Here is a 25,332-nt window from a genome sequence, read left to right as displayed (position 1 = left end):
CCAGAGAAAAAAACCGCCGAAAAATATTTAGGATCAGAATTAAATATCAAGAATATGTACAGCCTTTATACAACCTATTGTGCTGAAAATAATGTTGATTCAAAATTGGTTGCTAAACACTGGTTGTATTCTGATGTGTTTAACAAACAATTTAATATTTCCTTTAAATTTCCTGCTACAGACACTTGTGACGTTTGTGATTCATTTAGTGCTAAGCTCACGAATAAACTAAATCTAGAGCAAAGAAATAATATAACAGTTATTAAAGAGGCGCATCTTGCAGAGTCAAAGAAGAGATATGATTTATAAAATCGAGATATTAAACTTTGCATAGATAATCCGAGATATAAAGTTTTGACTTGTGATCTCCAGAAGTACACCTTTGATTACAAACAGCATCAGTTTTTATAAGAGAAAATTGTGGACATTTAATATTACCATTTATGATTCCTTTGACTTTTCAGTACACTGCATGATGTGGGATGAAAGTAAAGCAGCTTGTGGTGGAAAAGAAATGGCTTCATGTTTATTAAAATGGGCAAATAGGGTAATACCTAACTCTACTAATCAACAAATAACCATATGGACGGACAAATGTTATGGTCAAAATAAAAATACGTTTATTGTAATGGCATATTTCTGGATTTTGAAGACCTTCCCACAAATTCAGCAAATAGATCACAAGTTTTTGTTAAAGGGCCATACTCATATGGAATCAGACACTGTTCATGGTCACATTGAAAGGAAAAGGAAAAGAGTGCCAAACATCACAATACTGACTCCCTGGGATTGGCAACAACTTGTATGCCAAACATCTTTGGCAATATACTATACACAATATGGAATGTGAGGACTTCAAGCAATTCAACTCATTATCTGTCGGAAAAGAAGCTCCTTGTGTCTTAAGAAAACTTGACACTGAGAAACAACGTGTATTAATGTCTGCCTGTGTTCATCTTCAAGTTTCATCATTCACGTATTACCGATTTCTCGCCACAAGTTCGATGACTAGATGTCACTGCTACCATATTTACCATCTGTATGTCATCAATTTTATAAAAATTTACCTACATCTAACAACGCTAGTGATTACCCAGAAGATAATGAAGAGGAAGTTTTTGATGCACGAGGGATATACATTATGTTTCTTTTAGTATTCTAACAGTATCCCGGTCATTAAATGTAAACAAATATTAAGTTTTACACTTTAACCTGTAATGTTTGTCATGAAGGAAAAACAAATTAAAGTTTAACATTGTATAATGCGTTTTTAGTATACATCTAGTATTATGACCCAAAAGATCTTGAAGAGGTAAACAGCACTATGTCCACTACATTGTGTTTTAACTTTTTTTATTAAAAATAAATCAAGTTTATTATCGCAGTATGTGTTTTAAATAATACAATTTTGAAAATTAATAATCTGAAGAATAAATTAGACAAGGGTTTGTGACATAATGTGTATTAACTTACATCCTGTGAATAAACAAACACAAAAATAAACTTTAAACGCTTCTCCTGTAAAATTACAAATTTGTGACATAGTGCCCTTTACCTCCGGCATACAGAATTATTCCAATAAATCCTCTTAAAGTTCTTAAATTGTGGGGTGTTTTATATTCCTGAATGACCTGTGTCCGTTCTGGATCCATTTCGATTCCCTTAGTATTAAGTTTATAACCTAGATATATTACTTCTTTTTGAAAAAATGTACATTTTTCTTGATTTATTTTTAGTCCAACTTTGTCTAATCTGTTGATTATAATTTTTAGGTGTTTCTCATGATCTTCAGCTGTTTTGGAAAAAATTAATATATCATCAATGTAGTGAATTACAAAATGTTCATATTGATCCAAAATATCATGAAGACATCTACATAGAGCACTGCAAGATGATTGAAGTCCAAATGGTACTACTTTGAATTGATATACTACTCCATCTATCTGAAATCCTGTATACTGTCTACTTTTTCTTTCTAGAGGTATTAACCAAAAGCTATGCTGTAAATCGATTTTAGTGAAAAATGACATTCCTGTAATTCTTCCTAGTATTCCATCTATACTCATTGGTGCTTCAAATTGCTTTTCAGTGATCTTGTTAATATTCCTTGCATCCAAACATAACCTGATTTCACCTGATCTTTTACGTACTACTACTATAGGGTTTATGAAACGTGTATCTGCCTTCTCAATGATTCCATCTTCTAACATATTATTAACCGTTCTGTTTACTTCTTCTCTGTATTTATATGGTATTGGGTATGATTTTGTTTTAAAATCTTTTTCTTCTTAACTTTTATACTATGGATATAATTTTGTGCAATTCCATTTTCTTTATTGACAAGTCCCTTGTGTTGCTGCAATATGGAAACGACTATTGATTTAAATTCTTCAGGGCAATTTAAAACTTTTATCATATCTACTTCTTTACAAATAAAATTATTGTTCATTATGTACTCATTATTCCTTGCTTCCAATTATACGCACTTCACCTCGTAGGCATCCATCTGCTTAAAATTTCCATTCCTTAAATATTCACTACAATTATTCTTTACATTCTTTTGGGACATTTCCCTATCATCAAAATACATTTCTTCTTCATAAACATCTTTATTTTCTTTTAATAATATCCTAATAAATTTAATTATTTGCCCTTCCAAAGTTACCATTTTTTCTTGAAAATCTATCTTTACTTTCTTCTTTTCCAATTCATCATTTCCCATTAATATATCAACACATAAATCCTTGAAAATAAATCCTTGCATATTAATTTCTTTATTAAGAATATTAATTTTAAAATTGGCTAGTTTATTAATTTCACCCAACTTCTTATTATTTGCACCAACAATTTTAATTTTTGGAATCTTTATTATAGGTGATAGTTTTAATGTATTAAAAATAAAATTCTCCGAGACTAAAGTACTTTCTAAACCAGTATCTATCATAATTTTAATCATTTTATTTTTGGCCAAAGTATTTATATAAATTAAATTAATAGATTCAATAATTTTATCTTCATCTAAAGAAATAAATTCAGAAGGTTTTTCATAATAGCAATGGCCTAACTTGTAATTCAGAAAGTTTACTGAACAAAATTTTGATTGTTATCATTTTCAGATTGTATCTGACCACTTGGATCTGATGTCCTATGTCTTTCCCTACTATGACTTCTACTCACATTTTCTTGCCTTGTACTATTTCGTTCCCTGTCTTCGCAGCTTCTATTCCTTTGTACACAATTTACCTGTCTGTTATAGTTAGGTCGCTCTGTATTTCTTCTATTGTTAAAATCTTGTCTATTATTATTAGTACTGTTATTAAAATGTTGTCTATTATAACTAGTATTGTTATTAAAATTCTGTCTATTTTGATTACTGTTATTATTATTAAAATTTTGTAAATTATTACCATATCTAGTATTATTGTATGATTGACTATATTGTTGATAATTATTCTTATTATATTGTAAGTTATTATTGTTTTTCTTGTTATTATTATTACTTGTCATATTACCTCTTTGTATTCTTCGAATAAAATTAATAAAACTCTTTATTGTTTGAATATTTAGTACAGTTACTGTTTGCACAACATCAGCATCAAAATGTCTAGATATTTAAGACTGTTTTATCCTCTCTAAGTGGTGGTTCTAAATATTTTGCAACCGTTATCAGTTTTAATGCATAATCTACCATATTTGATCTTAAATTGTGATTATACTTTCCAAAATATAGAATTTCTCTAAACTTGGCTTGCTCTAGTTCACCCCAATAATAATTTAAAAATTTATTTTCAAATGTTTGAAGATTATCTAAATCATTTTCAATACTGGCAAACCAAATTGCAGCATTATTACTTAGTGTCATTCTAATATAATCTTTAATATCATTAATATTATTCACTAATCTTAATTTATGTTTTAAACTATTTATGTATACTCTAGGATGCAGATTTTTTATATTACCAGAGAATTTAATCCCAGTCTCATTTGTTAAATTTAAGTAAGGTCTCCCTATGTCTCTCATTTGTGAAATATCATCTATTCTCTGTTCCACATTTCTTATTTGATTACTATTTATTTGGATATTTTGTTGTATATCGTCTAATTTTTCTTCTGTGTTTCTCCTGTCTTCGTTAAGTTTTACTTCTAAGTTACATTTCTGCAACTCTATTTTCTGTTCTATATCTATCTTATTATCTTGAATAATCCTCTTTACTTCTGTCCTCTCATTTTCTATCCTTTTCTTGTAGTCATGCCGTCCATTTTTTATTTCATTTGCTACTTTTTTCTCTGCAGCTTCAAGTTTTTTTCCATTTGTTTTTCTATTTGTTTTACAATTTTATTATTATTATCTTCTATTTTCTTTTCTAATTTTCTATAATTTTCTATAATTCTCTTCCAATTTCTGTTCCATTTTTTTCATGTCTTCTTTGACTTCTTTTGAATTCTCTTCCAATTTTTTTATGTCTTTTTTGATTTCTTTTGAGTTCTCTTCCATTTTTTTCATGTCTTTTTTGATTTGTTTTGAATTCTCTTCCATTGTCTTGTTCATCTGCATCATTAATGACATCAAAGCTGCCATATTGACATTTTCCTTTGTTTCTGGATTCATTTCTGCAGTATCTTGTGGAACTTGAACTAAACTCTCCTCTTGTATAGGTTGTGTTTCTACTTCCACATCTTCTTCATTCTTTTTGCTTTTTGTACCTTTCTTTCCTTGAGACATTTTGAGACTTTATTTGTTCAAATATAACTAAAATAAAATCTATAATTTTTTTCTTTCTAATGAAAATTAATTTAATTATATGAGAGCACTTATCTTCCCAAACTAATACTTTTAAATAGAGAGCCCCAAATTGTTATGATGTATTATTTGTGAATGATGAGCAATGAGTGTTTTTTAATAATATATATATATATATATATATATATATATATATATATATATATATATATATATATATATATATATATATATATATATATATATATATATATATATATATATATATATATATATATATATATATATATATATATATATATATATAGGGTTTTTATCGCGGTTCTTAAAGAATTAGTTTTTTAAGCACTTTTTGGAATTATCTTTATTGTATCTATTATGAAACACACATATATATCTAACATAGCCAATATAAATTTAAAATAAACTATCTTTAAATTGAAATTCTTATGAAACTAATTCAATTATATAGACAATGTAAAATTTAAACAAACTATCTTTAAAATTGAAATTGTTATAACACTAACTAAATTATATTAACAAAATTTTGTACCTTTCTGTCACCGATTGCCTAAATGAAATTGTTCTCCAAAATAAAGATTTTAATCACCACTCAATGTCTTCGTTCTCAGCTTCGGTTATCCTTGTTTTTGTGAAATTACTTTTTCCCATTATCAGCTTCCCCCAATTTAAAATATTTTTCTTTTTAATAGCATTTATATTTATTCTTCTTTTTCATATACCAATATCCAATCACCAAATATATTATATAATTTTAATTATCAATTAATACTTTGTTCCATTATCCAATCACCATTTATACATAACACAATTTTTAATCTTCAATAATATTATCTTTATACTGTTTCTTAATCTTCATTGAACTTAATATATTGAACATCTGGACCTTCTGACTGACTATCTTGAACTTACTGAACAACTGACTTAACTAAATGTGTCTGTCTTCTAACTAACTTTCTTACTAACTGACTGCCTTCTTGAATCCAAATCACCGAGTATTTATACCCTTTCAATGTTCCAGAACCATCTGGCAAGAAATCCTATTCGATTTGTTCCATTTCCTACATATCTGAATTTTCTGGAATAATCTATTTCGCAAACAGGTTATCTTCGGTGATCTAGAGAATTCCTTACTCTTCTATCGAGAATTTTATCGACATGTAGGCTTTTCAGATCAGAATATAAACTTAAATTCAGTAACTATATGTAAACTAAACATTTTAAACTAACATATTATTATAACCCCACTTATATGCGTAATTATTATTTAAAATGTCACTTTCAGAGTATGTATATCTGGTTGCCTATGCACATGGCTCACTTAACTATATTTACAATATTATAATTATTAAGAAAAAACCTTTTACACTTATTATATGCTAATTTCTTAAGAATACCCTCATATAAATAATTTTTATAAAATTCTCTAGTATATAACTTATAAATTATTTTTAATCACTATTTTTCTTTCTCCTATATTCTATATCATTTCAATATATATATATATATATATATATATATATATATATATATTCAATATATTCTATATATATATATATATATATATATATATATATATATATTCAATATATTCTATATATATATATATATATATATATTGTTACACTTCTTGAAAATTAAATTTATTCAACACTAACAATATGACAATACCATATAACTAACTGACAAGTATATAATAATTTTTTGACGTTTCAAACTTCACTATCTTTTTCGTCAATGGACTTTTCCTATATGGGATAAATCTTTCGTAACACTGCTTCCTCTTTTATAGTTATTCGCCTCGAATAACTGGACTATTGGGAATCGATTGAAGCCAACGAGGTGGATCAGTTCCATGGTATGGAGCTAGTCTCTCGATATGAACTACCTTGGGTTTACTTCTAGCGGAAAACTGGATGCGATAGATTAGATCATTTATTTTCTGCAGGACGGTGTATGGGCCTTCCCAGTTTCGTTGAAGTTTCGGACAAAGTCCTTTCTTACGTGTGGGATTGTATAACCATACTGGGTCACCTCTTGCGAAAGTTGTACCAGTAGCATGTATGTCGAGCCTGGCCTTGGCTTTATCACTTTGAAGTTTCAAACTTTTACGAGCAAATTCGTAGACTTTTTCTAATTTTTCTTTCAAATTTTCAATGTAGGTCGGGAATGAACGTTCTTCTTCGCAGGGGGGCAATCTTCCGAAAATAAGATCTTGAGGAAGCTTCATTTCTCTTCCGGTGATCATCATTGATGGAGAATAACCAGTTGCTTCATGTTCGGAACTTCTATAGGCTAACAGGAATAGAGGAATTAAACTATCCCAATCTTTTTGATTATCAGAGACAAACATTGAAAGGTATTGACAAACAGTTCTATTATGTCTTTCGACCATTCCGTCTGATTGAGGATGGAGTGGCGTAGTGCGAGTTTTCTTAATACCCAAGATTTTCATTAATTCTTGCCATAATTCTGATTCAAAATTTCGTCCTTGATCAGAATGTAACTCTAAAGGAACTCCATGTCTTGATACGACGTGTGTTATAAATGCTTCTGCTACTGTAGTCGCTTCTTGATTAGGAAGGGGTACAATTTCAGGCCATTTTGAAAAATAATCCATTGCTACCATTAAGTACTTGTTCCCTCTCTCTGTCATCGGAAGTGGACCAAGAATATCCACTGCAAGTCGTTCAAAAGGCTCTCCGGAACGATATTGTGCCATTTTACCACGACTTCTTGTTCTAGGACCTTTTTTACCATTACATAAATCGCATTTCCTACACCAATCTTCTACATCTCGGCGACAATTGATCCAGTAAAATCTGTTTCGAACTCTGGACAGTGTTCTTTTGACTCCAAAATGTCCTCCAGAAAGGCTGCTATGAAGTTGTTGCAACACACTTTTAATGTGTGATTTCGGCAGTACCACTTGTTGAACTATACGTACTCCATCGGGACTTTCCCACTTCCGATATAATAGACCATTGGAAAGATACAGAGATTCCCATTGAGCCCAGTACGCTTTTATAGTTCCACTGTATTTGGTTATTTCCTGCCAAATAGGTCTTACTCCATTTTTAAGCCATTCTCGTATGACTTTTAAGTCATTATCTTTCTTTTGACTCTTTTTAAGGTTTTCCAGGGAAGTCTGATTATTATCTTCTTCTTGTATAACTGTGGTTACCTGGAGACTTACTTCTTCGGTTATGTTCTCTTTCTCTTCAAGTCTTTTACAGTACTGGCATTGTCGTTCCAAACAGGGTCGCCTAGAAAGAATATCGGCATTGTTATGGAGACGCCCTTTTCTATGTACTACGTCGAAGTTATACTGTTTGAGTCTCTCTAACCACCGAGCCACTTGTCCCTCTGGCTTCTTAAAATTCATTAGCCACTGTAAAGCGCTATGGTCAGTTCTAACTATAAAATTTCTGTTATAAAGAAAAGTATGAAAATGTTCTAGGGCTTTTATAATAGCTAGGAGCTCTTTTCTGGTAACACAATAATTCTTTTCAGCCTTTCCCATTGTTTTACTAAAATATGCAATAACTTTTTCTTCGCCTTCCTGTTCTTGTGATAATACTGCGCCAATACCATGCTGAGATGCGTCACAATCCAACAGAAATTAACCATCTTCTCGTGGATATGCTAGAATTGGTGCTGTTGTAAGTCGTTTTTTTTAAATCTATGAAAGCATTTTGACAATCCGGTGTCCAGTCAAATTCAATGTTGTTTTCGGTTAGTCGATAAAGGGGCTTAGCTATGCGGCCAAAATCTTTAATAAATTTTCGGTAATATGAACAGAGTCCAAGAAAACTTCTAATTTCCTTTTTATTTCCTGGTTTAGGCCAATCTTTAATAACCGAAATCTTCTCTGGATCAGTTTTAATTCCTTCTATTGAAACGATATGTCCTAAATAGTATGCCTCTCTTTGAAATAGTGAACATTTCTTATAATTTAACTTTAAATTGGCATTTCTCAATCTATCAAATACCTCGCTTAAGTTTTTCAGATGTTCGTCAAACGTTTTGGACATAATCATCATATCATCAAGATATACTAGACACGTTTTCCAGGTAAGTCCTCTTAAAACCATCTCCATTAGACGTTCAAACGTAGCTGGAGCATTACACAGACCAAATGGTAGAACCTGAAACCTGTAGAGACCACAGCCACTTAAAAAAGCAGTTTTGTCTCTTCTAATTTCCTTTTTATTTCCTGGTTTAGGCCAATCTTTAATAACTGAAATCTTCTCTGGATCAGTTTTAATTCCTTCTATTGAAACGATATGTCCTAAATAGTATGCCTCTCTTTGAAATAGTGAACATTTCTTATAATTTAACTTTAAATTGGCATTTCTCAATCTATCAAATACCTCGCTTAAGTTTTTCAGATGTTCGTCAAACGTTTTGGACATAATCAATATATCATCAAGATATACTAGACACGTTTTCCAGGTAAGTCCTCTTAAAACCATCTCCATTAGACGTTCAAACGTAGCTGGAGCATTACACAGACCAAATGGTAGAACCTGAAACCTGTAGAAACCACAGCCACTTGAAAAAGCAGTTTTGTCTCGATCATCAGGATGTACTTCTACTTGCCAGTAGCCACTTTTTAAATCTAGGGTAGAAAACCATTTAGCACCTAATAGAGTGTTTAGTGTATCATCTATTCGTGGCAACGGATAACTATCTTTTTGTGTAACCTGGTTTAATCTTCTGTAGTCTACACAAAAGCGAGTAGATCCATCTTTCTTAGTTACTAAGACTACTGGTGAACACCAGGGGCCCGAAGCTTCTTCGATAATATCAGCATTTATCATGTCTTGTATTATGTTTTCAACTTCTTTTTGTCTAGCAAATGGCAATCTCCGTGGCGCTTGACGAATTGGTCTTGCATCTCCAGTATAAATTCTATGTTGAACTAAACTAGTACGCCCTGTAGATTTCTCGGATTCAAAAATGTCGTAGTTTTCATTAATAAATTCGTTAATTTTGTTTAATTCTTTAGTTGTTAAGTGGTCAACATTTTTGATTAGTTGTTTCACTAGGCTAGCGTCAACTGGGTTACTGGAAGCTGTATTCTTTTTTAAATATTTTTCGCACTTGCTTATTTTTTCTATTGGTGTACAGAATGCTATTTGTTGTTCTTTCTTCAATTTAAAAGGCTTTTTAGACAAATTAGCAACCCTTACTGGAATCATCTCATCTACATTAATAAGGCATCTGGCTATCAAAATTCCATCACTAACTAGTTCATCGCTTTCCACAACGCCGAAATGTAGACCTTCAGGTTTTTGATTCAGTCTCGCCAGGATGATACTTTCAGAATTTTGAGGAATTTCGGTATCCTCGCTTACTATAACTCTTACTTGAGGTACCGATTCTTCCAAATTTAGGACAATTTCTTCATTTTCAATTAACAAAATTTTATTTTGAAGATCTATAATAAATTTGTTCTGCATAATATCCATCCCAAGAACGCATTCGTCTTTAATATCGGCTACAAGGAAAATGTGTTTTATCAAGGTGTTACCAATCTGTATGGTTGCCGTTATCTCTCCATGAATCGGAATAGTGTGGCCTGAAGCTGTTTCAAGAACTAAGTTTGTTTTAGTGGGTTGTAGTTTCTCATTCAGAAATCCGGTTCGAATAAAGGATCTGGTTGCACCGGTATCAATAATAAAGGTGCATTTTTGATTCTCAACGTAGCCCTTAAGTAATAAATTCTGTTCATTTTTATGTAAAGTATAAGTGTGAATTTGGGGGCTTTTATTAGATACAGCCGACGCCCGCCCCTTAGTGTCGACTTTTATTCGTTTCCCTGGCTATTGTTTGCGTATCTGTGCTCAGTTGTGGGAGATCGATTTCTAAGAGACCTATCTCTACTAGTATTTCTAATAGGACTATGTGATGGGCTTCTGGATGTCGATCTAGGCGACCTTCTAGCCTCATACTTTGGATGTTCTCGCCTTGTTTGGGATCGGCTTCTGCAATTGTTTTGAAAATGTCCTATTCTCCCGCAATTAAAACATCTTCTATTTTCATTTCGAGGTTTTTGTTGAAGATTTTGCAGTATGTTTAAAATTTGGGATAAAATAGGTTCTTGTTTATCTGCGGTTATGATTTCTTCATTTTCTTGAAATCTTATTTCTCTTAATTTTGGGCGAGATTTGGAAATGCTTTTTGCCGCTTCATACTCCTGGGCTGAGACTAGTGCTCCATTTAGCGATTTGTGATGTTGTAATCGGAGAGCTTGTTGCATTTCAACATCCTGTAGTCCATCTATGAATGCCTGTATTCCAATTTGTTCCAGAAAATCTTTAGGTGCCTGGGGGTATGCCAAGTGCAATAGTCTTTTAATGTCGTGTTCAAATTCTTGCAGGCTTTCGTTATGTTTTTGATATCGAATTTTTAGCTGACTTTGGAAAACCTGCTTTAGATGCTGTTGGCCATATCTTGTCTCCACCACCGACACAAGCCACCACAAGCGACACCACCAAAGAAGCTGCCATTTCTTTTTCATTCCAGCCATTTGCTCTAGCTGCAGCTTCAAATTGAAAACGATAAGTTTCCCATGCTGTCTGACCATCGAATGTGGGTGGTTTTAAAAATTTACTAGTTCCAATTGTACCTGGTTCAATTATGGAAGGTGATGAAGCTGTTTGTTTAGATTCGACGTTAGTTACTGAAACATTAGGTAAAGAAGCTTGTGTATTAATCTTGTTTTCTAACTCAACTATTTGTATTTGTAAATTAGATTTCAAATCATTTTGTTGTTGTTCTATTTTATTTTCAAAATTATTTTGTTTTTCTTCTAACTTATCTATTCTACTAGTGATTTGACTTATCTCTAACTGAAAATTTTCGTGAATTTTGGATAAACCATCTATGATTTCTACCTCTATTTTTTTACGCCTCTCCTTCTCCTCTTCCTTTTCTTGCCTACGCTTCTCATTTTCCGCTTTCTCTTCTTGTCTACGCTACTCTTCATCTTCTTTCATTTTTAAAATCCATGCAGGGGGTCCGGACGTATCCATTCCTTTGTCAAACTCAGTGGATCTTGTATTTACCATTAACAACTGCTAAATATTTCTTTATCCCACCGCTGTCACCAATGTTACACTTCTTGAAAATTAAATTTATTCAACACCAACAATATGACAATACCATATAACTAACTGACAAGTATATAATAATTTTTTGACGTTTCAAACTTCACTATCTTTTTCGTCAATGGACTTTTACTATATGGGATAAATCTTTCGTAACAATATATATCTGATAGTTTTACTAGATCCTTCATTTCATACAAAAAACCTACAAATCCTACAGAAACTTTTTATTTCAAACGCTTATCCAACACCATTAGTGAATAAGATTTTGTTTAATACTATCCATAACGAAGATACTTCACCTTCCTTCGCACTAACACTGCTGATCCTGATGTCTTAAGTGGGAACCTAGTCTCGGATACTCCTATCAACAAATATTTGTCATTACCATATTTCAGAGATATCACTCCGAGGTTAACAAGGATTCTGAAAAGTGTTGAAAATAGCTTTGGTAATATTAATAACATTAAACTTAATGTGGCTTGTAGATCAGCCCTAACAATGAATAATCTTTATTCTAAGATAAAAGATAAGACTCCCATAGATAGGCTTAGTAACATTGTCTACAACATTCCATGCCTCTCTTGCAGCAATTCCTACATCGGCCAAACATCTCAATTATTGAAATCACGTATTACACTACACAAAAGTGATTCTCGACTTCACCCTGACCGCTGTGCATTAGCCAAACATATCCATTTCACTGGTCATCTCATGGACTATACTAACACTACAATTCTCCACCGTGAGAACAATAAATCTAAAAGAGAGTTCATTGAAATGTCTTATATTTTCCTTAACGATTTCTCCATCAATGTTAAGAGTGACATTAAGAATCTAAGCGATATATACCACTTCTTAAATCTTAATTCTTAAATCAGATACTAAGAACAATACAACATCACAGATAACTAACTTGACTGACATATCCATTAACAATTAACCTACTTTAATAATTAATTTTCATTAACTAAAAAAGACAACATTCCCTTACTTTTCTTAGATACATCTCAATAAGATATTATTATAATAATACATGAACAATATAATATAATTAAATAAAAAAAAATTTTCAAATAAGAAAATCTAAAATAATATTTCCCTATACTGGAATTTAACTTCATTCGGTTTTACCAATGAACTTTAACGACATAAAGATTCAAAAGAACTACTTGAATTGTCAGCACATTCGTTCTGGTAAAACAGAACCTCACATTTAAACTTTCTAACAATTAAAAATTAGGTATTGCCGACATTTCAAAGAATTACCTCCTTTTAAATGTAGTTACATTGGGTTTTTCGATTAACCTTGGGTAAACCTTTGCGTTTTAAGTTTAAAGCTACCATACATTTTCAACGTTAAAAAAAACCTTTTTTTGCACATAGTAACAAAAAACACCAGTATGTTGTTACTAGCTAAGTTTTTTAACATTCTAACTTTACAATTCTAAGTTACGGTAAGATCAATAATGTTTTTAATAAATAATATATGGTAGCTAATTATAATTTATTCTCTTTTAGCCCTGAAGAAGCCAAATTAATTCTCTTTGGCGAAAACGTTCGGCGAAACAATTGATACTCATTAGAGTCTTTCTTGCAGATTTCCCCAATATTTAAGAGTTTACTATATATATATATATATATATATATATATATATATATATATATATATATATATATATATATATATATATATATGTTTGTTAATAATTATTTAAATAATATGATGTACTTACCTCCCATGGAGTCCAGCACGATGAGCTACACTAAGAACGTAATTTTTACTAATTATAAATCCACTAACAAACCACCCAGTTTCATTCTCGCTCTTGAATCCGACTTCTACCTAAAATATTTAAATAAAAAATATATATTTATAGAGTTAGTAAAAAACAATGTACCAAATAAAATTAAGAGTGGAAGAAGATCAGAAAATATGTTAAAAAAAATGTCAAAACAAAATGTTATAATATTTGTAATCAATAAATTTGTTATTGTTCCGAAATGTTTTCTCGTGACATCTTAAAAACATGCGATTTTAGTTAAACCGTGCAGCGAAAAGACGCGCTGTTTTATGTTTATTGTGTCCAATATCAAATAAACAACTTGTGGTTTTTACATTTTACCGGTTAGTTTGTGCTTTTAGTTAAAAATATTACTTCTAAAGCAAAACAAAGTGGCGCAACAAGTAAATTTCATCAAAAGTGGGAGAGGAAGTAAGTCTTTATACAAAAATATTGATAAGTTGCTATGTTTTTAGTAATATTCTTTATTTATTTTATCAGTTAGATCAGGGTAGGCCAGCTTAATCGGACTCGAGATCTACTGTCTGTCTTTTTAATTCTTTGCGATCTACCGACTAGGAATTTTTAACCGACTAGCAATAAAACTTTTAATCCAGAATTTTAACGTGAAATGTGAGCTGAATATCTCAGAGTCGCTCACTCTATCTCAGAAAATCAATCACTGATTCTGAAAGACTATTTTATCAGCTGTCGAGATCTAAAATAATTTTGAATGTAATTAAAACCAATTCGGCTTTGAACGCTAATATTCTGGATGGATTAGTTTTATTGCTCGCCAGTGGGTATTAGTAATACGCAAATAAAACAAAAGTAGTAATTCTTATTCCTATAGTATATTATTTATTTTTCCAACTATATTAAATAAAAAAAATTAAAGTGAAACTTGCGTTTGAATAGTTTTTGCTAGGTTCTTGAGGTCTGGCCTGAAGTTGGAAATGGCCAACCTTAAAGAATCCAACGTATGAGCATTAGCCAAGCTGGAACTTTATTTACTCTTCGTTTGTTTTGAGTGTGAAAACGCTGATTTACATAAATAGGTTGAACCAAAACATGACTGCAGTTGTTCAGCACATTTTTTAAATTTGGATATTTGTCATTGCACACCAATGGCCAGAAATCTAGATGTGAACCTGACCTCAATTTAAAAAATACAACGCAGCGCATAACAATTATTTCATTTTCAAGAAAAAGTTGGTCCATTTGGAATATCTCTGCAAATTGTTTGATATTTTAAGGGTGTCGTGAATAGTATCATTGAATGGATAATTGATAAACTCAACCAACTTTTCAATTTTATTGAAATCTCTTAAACGGATTTCAAAGCCTGATCCTGATAACACTGACTAAAATTCTGCTGTATACGTCTGTAGCTTAAAAACATAGGCAGAATGTTATTCCATGTGATATTTAATGTTCGTAAATCTTAGAAACCTTTTCTTTACAATATCAACTATCAAAGATACTGCTTGTAGTTTGAATGATGCAGTTTCTGATAATGTTTTGTTCTTGCCTTGCAGTTCCAGATTCAATGTGCTTAGTTTAGCAGTCAAATCTGCTAGAAATGCCAAATCCCATTATCACTCTAAGTCACGTAATTGCTAATGATTGCTTACGTCCACCTTACGTTGCTGTGTAAGATTAAATCTGGTTCTTTGCCATCCAGTTGTTGCTTAAACAGCCGTCTTTGCAGAGATTTGCCTCTTATTGAATTGCCAAATTTAAACGCAATATCCACCACGTCTTTTATGTTAAAACTGATATTGGTCAAAACCTGTTGATAAATAAGGCAGTGGTAATTAATGAATTCCAGAAAATCTTCATCTTTGTGACATAGTGATATAAATCCATTACTAACACCAATCATTGCCGGAGCCCTTTCTGTCATTATTGAAACAAGCTTAAATAAAGGTAAATTAATCTTACCGACAAAATGTTTGAATTCCGTGAATAAATCAATGCCACGTGTTTTAAGGATATCATTTTTTGCAACTTTTTTCTTGTTGAGAAATCATCAAAGACCATCCGAATGAAAATAAGTAATTGTGCAGTATCCATGATATCCGCCGACTCATCAAGCTGTAACGAAAAAGCAGCGCACCAGAGTAGATCTCTCTGCAGTTATTCATAAAGATTTTTACTCCACAATTCTATTCGACGCATCACAGTATTTCTTGGCACTGCAGATACTGTATACTTTTTTTATTTCTGTTAAAATCCCTTATAAAAGGTATATAAAATCATAAAGGATTTTATAAAGGATTTTAACAAAAAAATTTTGTGATACATGGTATACAGCCGGCTACAGGAACTTAGTTTCCTTGTGGATTTTTTTATTTCATTTTTATTTTTGAAATTAACTAACAGTAAAGCTGATAAATCTTCGAATATTTCTTTGACATATTCTTCATCAGAAAACGGCTTACACTTTTGTGCAATTTCATAACAAACTAAGAATGAAGCTTCAGTTACAGCCTTAGACTGTTCATTCGACTTGCAGAACATATTTACTGGGCAGTCAAAACAGATTTTAATGCTAGAAAGTTTATTTTTCTCACTTCACTCTTAGGCGGAAACTCTGATTGGTATTTACCGTGCATTGTGTTGAAGTGACGCTCTAAATTTCCTTTTTTCGAAAAGAAAAAAAAAGAAAGCGGCTACCCATTTATAGTCATTGTATAGAACATATTCTATAACATTTATAGTATCATGTACAGAGTGAATACTTAATAAGTCGCTCGCGATGATCGATGCAAGATTGCTAGTACTCCAATAATTTTCGTAATAATTATTTTATTTTTGGAATATTTTTTTCCTTGTCCGCGATCGACTGACCTAGGGCTAATAGTGTATCCGATAGTGACGATGAACTTGCCGGTGCATAATTAATAGAACACCCTGAAAACGACGGAGACATGGATGTCAATCAAGCTCCAGAGGAAGAAAATTTGGTGAATACTATAGCATGAATTTATTGGGCCTTGGTTTACTAGCAGAAAGCCCTCAGGTGAGAATAATTACACACGACCGTGAAAGAATTAAATGGAATTTGGAACTCTCAACTGCTAAAAAAAAAGAACAGGTTTATGAGCAAAAAACATAACAAAGCCCAAAAAATTTAAAGTCGAAAAAACAAGACTTTCGTGGAAACCCTTACATTTTGAAGAAGAGCGGATTCTAATTTGAAAACAAAAAATAAACTTCAAAATCGACCACAAATCATATAATCATATAAGTGATACGATCGAGTCGGGAGGCCGTGCAATATTTTTTGTTTTGTTCCAATAGCAGCGATGATTTTGTCACCAAAAACAACAACTTTTTAACGTTACAGTTATATTCATAAACAAAGGGTAGCTGTTCTGCAGCCATCTTTGATTCAGGAATTCGAAAATAAAAGTCGAAAATTTAATTGGCCAATATTCAGATTTTGCCTCAATGCATCGATAGTAAACTCCTGGGTCTTATTCAGAAATATCGAGCCAAAGATCAAACAAATATTCAGATTTCATTCGACATATAGTAATTTAAATATTATCAACACCTAAACCTCGTACTCTTATACCTCAAAGAACCTCAAATGTCCTTAATGCAGTTCGATGTAACAGACTTAATCATTGGCCGATCAAAAATCAAACAGACGTTGCGTTGTGCAAGATGCCATACATGCGTAACTTTTATTTGCAATAAATGTAATGTTGGACTTCACATTAACTGCTTTAGATTGTACCACCTGAGATAAATTAGTTTGTTTATAATTTTAAGTTTTCTTTGTACAAATTTATTAGTTCATTAGTTTTGTTCCTATTATTGTATAATTTTTAATAAAAAAACATGGTTTTGTGAAAACCTAGCATATGAATATTTAGACAGCTATTTACGGCAGCTTAGCTATATTTGAAATAAAAATGCTTGAAGTATATTGTATCTTAACACATTTTATAGCTAAATTGAAAAGAAAAACATTTTTGAATAAGTTTTAAGGGGGTCAGGTTTTGGGAGGTTAATACAATTTAGTATTTTTAGTGGTAAGCCGCAATATTACTTTAAGATAATTTTATTTTGACGTTTCGATTATTTCCGACTTATTCATATTCAGACATAGGTATATAATATATTTTAAAGTAAATGACTTTATTAAAAGGTAGTTCATTCGGTTACATGAAATCAACTTTAACTTAATAGTAAGTTAATATCCGTCAGAAAAATCATAGCATGTGATTTGTCTATAAAAAGACAACCACATGAAATGATGTAAGTAAAATTCTCCTGTTTTTGATGCCATATTAAATCATGATGATAAACAGGAAAAAGTCTCATGATACTATCCCGATATGGTTTATAAATACATTTTTTGAATCTTTCTTATTCACTGTTAGGTTTAGTTTTAAATAAAATAGATCTCTATGTGCTTGTTGTTTTGAATGTTGTTGAAATGTTAAATTTATTTCATATCTTATTAAGGTTTTCCGGTAATCCTTTTATGTATGGTATTGTTATTTTGTTCATATTATTTTTTGTGAATGTTATAGGAGCCCGTTCTAAGTTATTCTGTTCTATTCGATATATTCCCCAAAATTCCTTATTTATAAAGTAAAATTTTCTCATCTAAGAAAAAATTTTTGTCGGAACAGGTAATTTTGGTTCTGTCGTATAAGGATTTAATGATTCTCTTTTTAGTATTGATGTTGCGATTTGATTTGTAATTTAGGAATCTGTTGGTGTGTGTGCTGGTTTTCTATATTCCTGAGTCTCAAATTTACTATGTCTCTACTATAGTCTTATATATATATATATATATATATATATATATATATATATATATATATATATATATATATATATATATATATAGTGTGTAAATTTTAAAACTTACAATGGGCTATATCTCACGAACAAAAGCTGATATCGCAAAATGCTTGAAACCGTTTCTATGGTAGTAAGGGGAACTAAAATTACATGAAAGAACTCACCCCAATCAACCCCCTAGGCCCCACCCACCACAACCAAAAAAGTTTAAATTGCAAACCTCTACTTGTGATACATCATTAAAAAGACTATAAAAAATGCTATCGAATGGTATAAATAATAATTATAAAGGGTGAATCAATAATTGTGAAACTTTGGCTTAAATGGAAAATTTAATGAGGTTTTTGTTGATTCTGTTGACGAATTTGTATAATTATCGGTTAGAAATTACACAGGGTGTTAATATCAGCTGGCTAACTCTGACTTTTGTATTTGTAATGCTATCTCCTGGAGTATTATTTTTAAGGGTATGTGACATAAAGCGTGGAGACCATTTTCATATTTGCCTTCCAGAACCAGTTTTATTTACAAACAGCTCAAATATTTTATAAAAGGCATCCGGATAAAAATGTCACTCACGTATACGTCCGCGATTTAGTTGAACAGTTTAGAGAAACGGGACCAGTGCAAAATAAAAAAGGGATGCCCAAGATTACTTACTGAATAAAGCATCCCAAATTGAGGTCCTTGGAAATTTTCCAATAGAGCCTACTGCATCAACATGTCAAGTATCTGCAATGACAGGATTTTCACATAAGTCGGTGAAAAAGGTGTTAAAATTATATAAGTTTTACCCTTACAAAACACAAATTCTTCAAGAACTAGGCGATGATGATCCAGACCGATGAATTGAGTTTTGTGAACTCATGTGAAAGAATTCGCGTTGAACGGAGAATGGTACAAAGTATTTGTTTCACTGATGAATGTACTTATATACTGAATGGTAATGTAAATAAACAAAACTGTCGGTATTGGAGTGATGCGAACCCGCATCAATTTAGAGAAGGTCACACTCAATATCCTGAAAAACTGAACGTTTGGGCAGGAATATTAGGCGATGCTATAATTGGCCCCTTGTCCATACCAGGTAATTTAAGTGGCAACATTTATCTCGATATGGTGGAAAACACCATCAAACCTTTATGCATGAATTAGAGAACCAAAGGGACGATCAAGGCAACCTAGCTCTAGACAAGGATTTGTTGCACTTCCAACAAGATGGAGCACCTCCTCACTATGCAGCTCCAGTTAGGCACTGGTTGGATACTAATTATCCGGTAATATAACAAATGGATTAGAAGGAGAGGTCCTATTGAGTGACCACCGAGGTCACCAGACTTACCGCCACCTGATTATTTTCAATGGGGTTACCTCAAGTCAGTTGTTTATAAAACTTAACCTGCGTCACTTGGGGAATTGCGAGAAAAAATTGCGCAAGCATGTCGCACTATTACTAGAACCACATTTGCCGAAGTTCTTGCAGAATTTGAAAATAGGCTGTATTATTGTTTACAAAACAACGGAGCCCACTTTGGACATTTACATTTAAATTTTCATTACTTAAATGAAAATTTTTCATTCAAGCCAAAGTTTTACAATTATTGCTTCACCCTGTATAATTATTATTTATACCATTGGATAGCATTTTTTATAGTCTTTTCAATGATGTATCACAATTAGGAGTTTGCAATTTAAACTTTTTTAGTTGTTGTGAGTAGTTGTGGGTTGATGGAGGTGAGTTCTCTTTCATGTCATTGTAGTTGCCCCTTACTGTGCTAGAAACGGTTTCAAACATTTTTGGATATCAGATTTTGTTCGTGAGATATAGCCCATTTTAAGTTTTAAAATTGACACACTGTATATATATATTACATATATATATATATATATATATATATATATATATATATATATATATATATATATATATATATATATATATATATATATATATATATATATATATATATATATATATATATATATATATACAAACAACACAGTTTATTAGGGTTGCAGTCAGAAAATTTGCCGGGATGTTAATGAAACACTCTTTTGACTTTGTGTCTAGCTTTCGGAATGGGTTTATTCCTTTTTCAAGACTCAATTCCTTTTTCATAAGAAAAATATGTAAATATTTATAAAATATCACAATTCTTCAGTGCAACTTACTAGTCGTTGATATTATTTATAAAGGCATTGACACTCAACATTAATAACACACATATAAAATATAAAATAATGGACAAAATAAATTCTAAATGTTTTTAAAATTTAGGTAAAGATAGTAAAACTTAGTTTATGGTACCTTTTATTGTTGTGTTTTAACTCTTACACATAGATGACAGAAAGAAAAAACCCTATAATTAAAAAGTAATTAGGTGTACTTAATATTGATAATAGTCAATATATTAGGATGAATAATAATAATAACAGAAAAAACAATAATAACTTACAATATAATAAGAATAATTATCAACAATATAGACAATCATACAATAATACTAGATATGGTAATAATTTACAAAATTTGAATAATAATAACAATAATCAAAATAGACAGAATTTTGATAACAATACTAGTTATAATAGACAACATTTTAATAACAATACTAATAATAATAGACAAGATTTTAACAATAGAAGAAATACAGAACGACCTAATTACAACAGACAGGTAAATTATGTACGAAGAAATAGAAGCTGCGAAGATAGTGAACGAAATAGTACAAGGCAAGAAAATATGAGAAGTCATAGTAGGGAAAGACATAGGACATTTTAGATATAAGTGGTCAGACACAATCTGACAATTCTAACAATCAAAATTTTGTTCAGTAAACTTTCTGAATTACAAGTTGGGCCATTGCTATTATGAAAAACCTTCTGAATTTATTTCTTTAGATGAAGATAAAATTATTGAATCTATTAATTTAATTTATATTAATGCTATGGCCAAAAATAAAATGATTAAGGTTATGATAGGAACTGGTTCAGAAAGTACTTTAGTCTCGGAGAATTTTATTTTTAATACATTAAAACTATCACCTATAATAAAGATTCCAAAAATTAAAATTGTTGGTGCAAATAATAAGAAGTTGGGTGAAATTAATAAACTAGCCAATTTTAAAATTAATATTCTTAATAAAGAAATTAATATGCAAGGATTTGTTGTCAAGGATTTATATGTTGATATATTATTGGGAAATGACGAATTGGAAAAGAAGAAAGTAAAGATAGATTCTGAAGAAAAAATGGTAACTTTGGAAGGGCAAATAATTGAGTTTATGCAGAAAGATGAGGTGGAAGAAGGAATAAGAGTTGATAGGATATTATTTAAAGAAAGTAATGATGTTTATGAAGAAGAAATGTATTTTGATGATGGGGAAATGTCCCAAAAGAATGTAAAAAATAATTGTAGTGAATATTTAAGGAATGGAAATTTTAAGCAGATGGATGCCTACGAGGTGGAGTGCGTAAAATTGGAAAAAAGGAATAATGAGTACATAATGAAGAATAATTTTATTTGTAAAGAAGAAGATGTGATAAAAGTGAATTGTCCTGAAGAATATAAATCAATAGTCGTTTCCATATTGCAGCAACACAAGTGAATTGTCAATAAAGAAAATAGAATTGCACAAAATTATATCCATAGTATAAAAGTTAAAGAAGAAAAAGATTTTAAAACAAAATCATACCAAATACCATATAAATACAGAGGAAGTACCAGAATATTTAATGTTTGGCCATATAGGAAACAGAAAATGGATTAGTGAATATAATCAGGATATGTTAGAACAAGTAATGCAGAAAGTGAATAACCGAATTAGGAGGAAAGCTGAAAAATATATCAGAAGACAAAATCGAAAAATAAAAAAACCAATCACATTTCAAAAAGGAGACAAAGTGTAAATTCGTTCACTTAGAAAGAGTAATGTTAGAGAAAACCGTTGTAAGAAATTACAACCAATGTTTGAAGGTCCATACAGAATCGAAAATCAGAATGGACTAAACAGTTATGTGTTGATAGATACAGATAATAAACTTAGAGGCATATTTCATAATGTAAATGATATTTTCAAATATCATGAGGAGATTGAATAATGTTTTCTATACTTTTAAAAACTGGTATCACTAAATAATAACTACTAACAGTTCACTGATAGATCCATTTCATTAGATAGACTTGATTTGTTGAGATAGATAGATGGTAGATTTCATTGTAATGTATCAATTTGACATCATTTTGGTATTTCTGAGGAGGTGTTGATCTTGTTTATATGGAAATTGTTTGTGCCCTAAAAATCATAATTTGGGGTTAAATACTAAATTGATTATAAAAATATCTTTCTAAAAATAATATGAAAAGTGTAAAACTTACCATTCATATTGATAAGAGCTTTGTGAACGGAAAGAAGGAAAATAAATGTTTACCTAGATCTTGTCTATAAATAAACAGAACACAATGATTAGATTAGGTTATATTGTTATATTTATTCATTGTTAAAATAGCCTCCATTGCTCCATTTGACATGACAGTTGTGAGTTGACATAGACAGACAACAGGGATGTATTTAATAGAACAATTTTAAATAAAAAATTGAATTATTTAATTTATTATATTTACTAAGGTATGTGGATAAGAAAATTAATATTTAAAAAAATAATAAGTGAATTATTTCTTTTAAAATTAATTTTGGGGTATTGAGATGATATTAAATATAGGAGAAACAAAGATAGTGTTTAAAGAAATAATTTAGTTATATACTAGAAAATATTATAAAAAGTATTTATATGAGGACATTCTTAAGAAATTAACATTATAATAAGTTTAAAAAGTGCTTACAAACTCTCTTTGAGGACCGCGATAAAAACCCTATATATATATATATATATATATATATATATATATATATATATATATATATATATATATATATATATATATATATATATATATATATATATATATATATATATATATATATATATATATATATATTAAAAACACTCATTGCTCATAAAAATATTCACAAACAAAACATCATCACAATATATATATATATATATATATATATATATATATATATATATATATATATATATATATATATATATATATATATATATATAGATTTTTTTTCTATCGATTCCAGTCGCCAAGTAGGTGTAACGAAAATGCGTTCCTAGTTGGCACCCAGGAGAAGGGCGTGGCCCTGATATTACGATGTTTCGTTCCCAGAAATAATACATAGTAGCGGTTGCCCAAAAATAAAGGAAATATGTAATAGGTACCAGTTCCCAGAAATAAAGGAAATATAATATAATATGTAATAGCAGTTCTCCAGATGGATCCATCCTTTTAAAACCCAGCAGTTTCACAAACAACAGTTCCAGAGACAACAAATGAAAACTACCAACTGACGCCTCACGAAGAAGATCTTGAGCTGGAAATAACCCAGGACAGCACCGGAAGAAGCCCGCAGACCACAAGCTAAGTTTTTTTTTTAATAGAATTTTGTACTTGCCTGTCAACAAGGACAGATTATTTTGTATACAGTAACTTCAATGAATACTAAAATGTAGATCCTTATTGTTACTAATAAAATGAGAGAATAAAGCATTTATACCGAAGTTCATTTCTTTTACTGATAGTGTACCGTATGCATAGGGAATGCAGAGGAGTGGAATAAAAGGACCCACAAAAGTCTCATGCTCGCCGCGTTGATGTTGGCGATGTTATCTTGAATTTGTTTCTTGGTCAGTGTTGGCATTATGAAATAAGTTCAATATTTCATCATCAACATGAATACGACAAAATTGGCTAGTATATATATATATATATATATATATATATATATATATATATATATATATATATATATATATATATATATACTAGCGGGTAGCGGGTAGGAACTCCTCTGGATAGTCCTATCAGGGAAAATGAATCAATCCCTGCCCTCCGCAGATTTCAGGGGTTTCCTGACCCGGGAAACTAGTACCTGCTTAGGGTCCCTTATCCAGGGTCATGGATGAAGTCCACAACGGCAGACACGGCGGAGAAGAATACCTTCGGTACGGCGTGGATGGCGGAAGTGGCAATCCTCTGATTTTAGGGATTGTATAGAATCACTCGCCAACCCGCTCGGCAAGCGTGGCGTTTTAAAAATGCTAAAACCTCCCAAGTTAAAGATGTCGACTATCAATATGAAATTACCCCAGGTGAGTAGAGTTAAACACTCAGAATCTCACACTGAACAATCAGTCAGCCGTATGGATTCTGAAGGAGGCAAATATTCGACTGAATCAAATAAGAAAAACTACCCATCATTGCTTCGTATAGCCACTTACAATATAAGAACTATGAGGACCCAAGAACATCTTAACGAACTAGAACAAGAGCTCTCAAATATCAAATGGGATATAATTGGACTGTGTGAAACTCGCTTACCAGGAGAAATATGTACCATCTTAAAATATGGTCACCACCTATATCAGAAAAACTCCGTAGAAAATCATCACATAGGCGGTGTAGCGTTCCTGATAAACAAACGAGCTCCCTATAAAGTAACGAAGTTCTGTGCAGTATCAAACAGAGTCATATATCTTGTCATCGCTTTGAACAGCAGATACAGCTTACAGATAATACATGGATATGCACCGACAGGAAACTCAACGGACGAGGAAGCTGAATCATTTTACGAGGATCTGACAACAGCAAGTAACCAAGAAAAATCACACTTCGTAATAATCACAGGAGATTTTAATGCAAAAATTGTAACAAAAGAAGAGGGCGACACACAATATATCGGACGCTTTGGGCTGGACAACAGGAACGAAAGGG

The 25,332-nt window shown here is 31.0% G+C and overlaps 1 protein-coding gene across 2 annotated transcripts in view; it reads right to left on the bottom strand.

Moving 5' to 3' along the window:
* Positions 1–25,332, bottom strand: part of LOC140440685 (serine protease snk-like) — a 66,432-nt gene that overhangs the window by 30,387 nt on the left and 10,713 nt on the right. For both annotated transcript variants that reach the window (XM_072531044.1, XM_072531043.1), the window contains exon 4: positions 13,614–13,723. In XM_072531044.1, coding sequence (XP_072387145.1) covers positions 13,614–13,723 — 110 coding nt within the window. The remainder of the gene's footprint in view (positions 1–13,613; positions 13,724–25,332) is intronic.

The sequence above is a fragment of the Diabrotica undecimpunctata genome, chromosome 5 (assembly GCF_040954645.1).
Source record: "Diabrotica undecimpunctata isolate CICGRU chromosome 5, icDiaUnde3, whole genome shotgun sequence".
Taxonomy (NCBI): Eukaryota; Metazoa; Arthropoda; class Insecta; order Coleoptera; family Chrysomelidae; genus Diabrotica; species Diabrotica undecimpunctata.
This window is presented reverse-complemented; position numbering and strand designations above follow the sequence as displayed.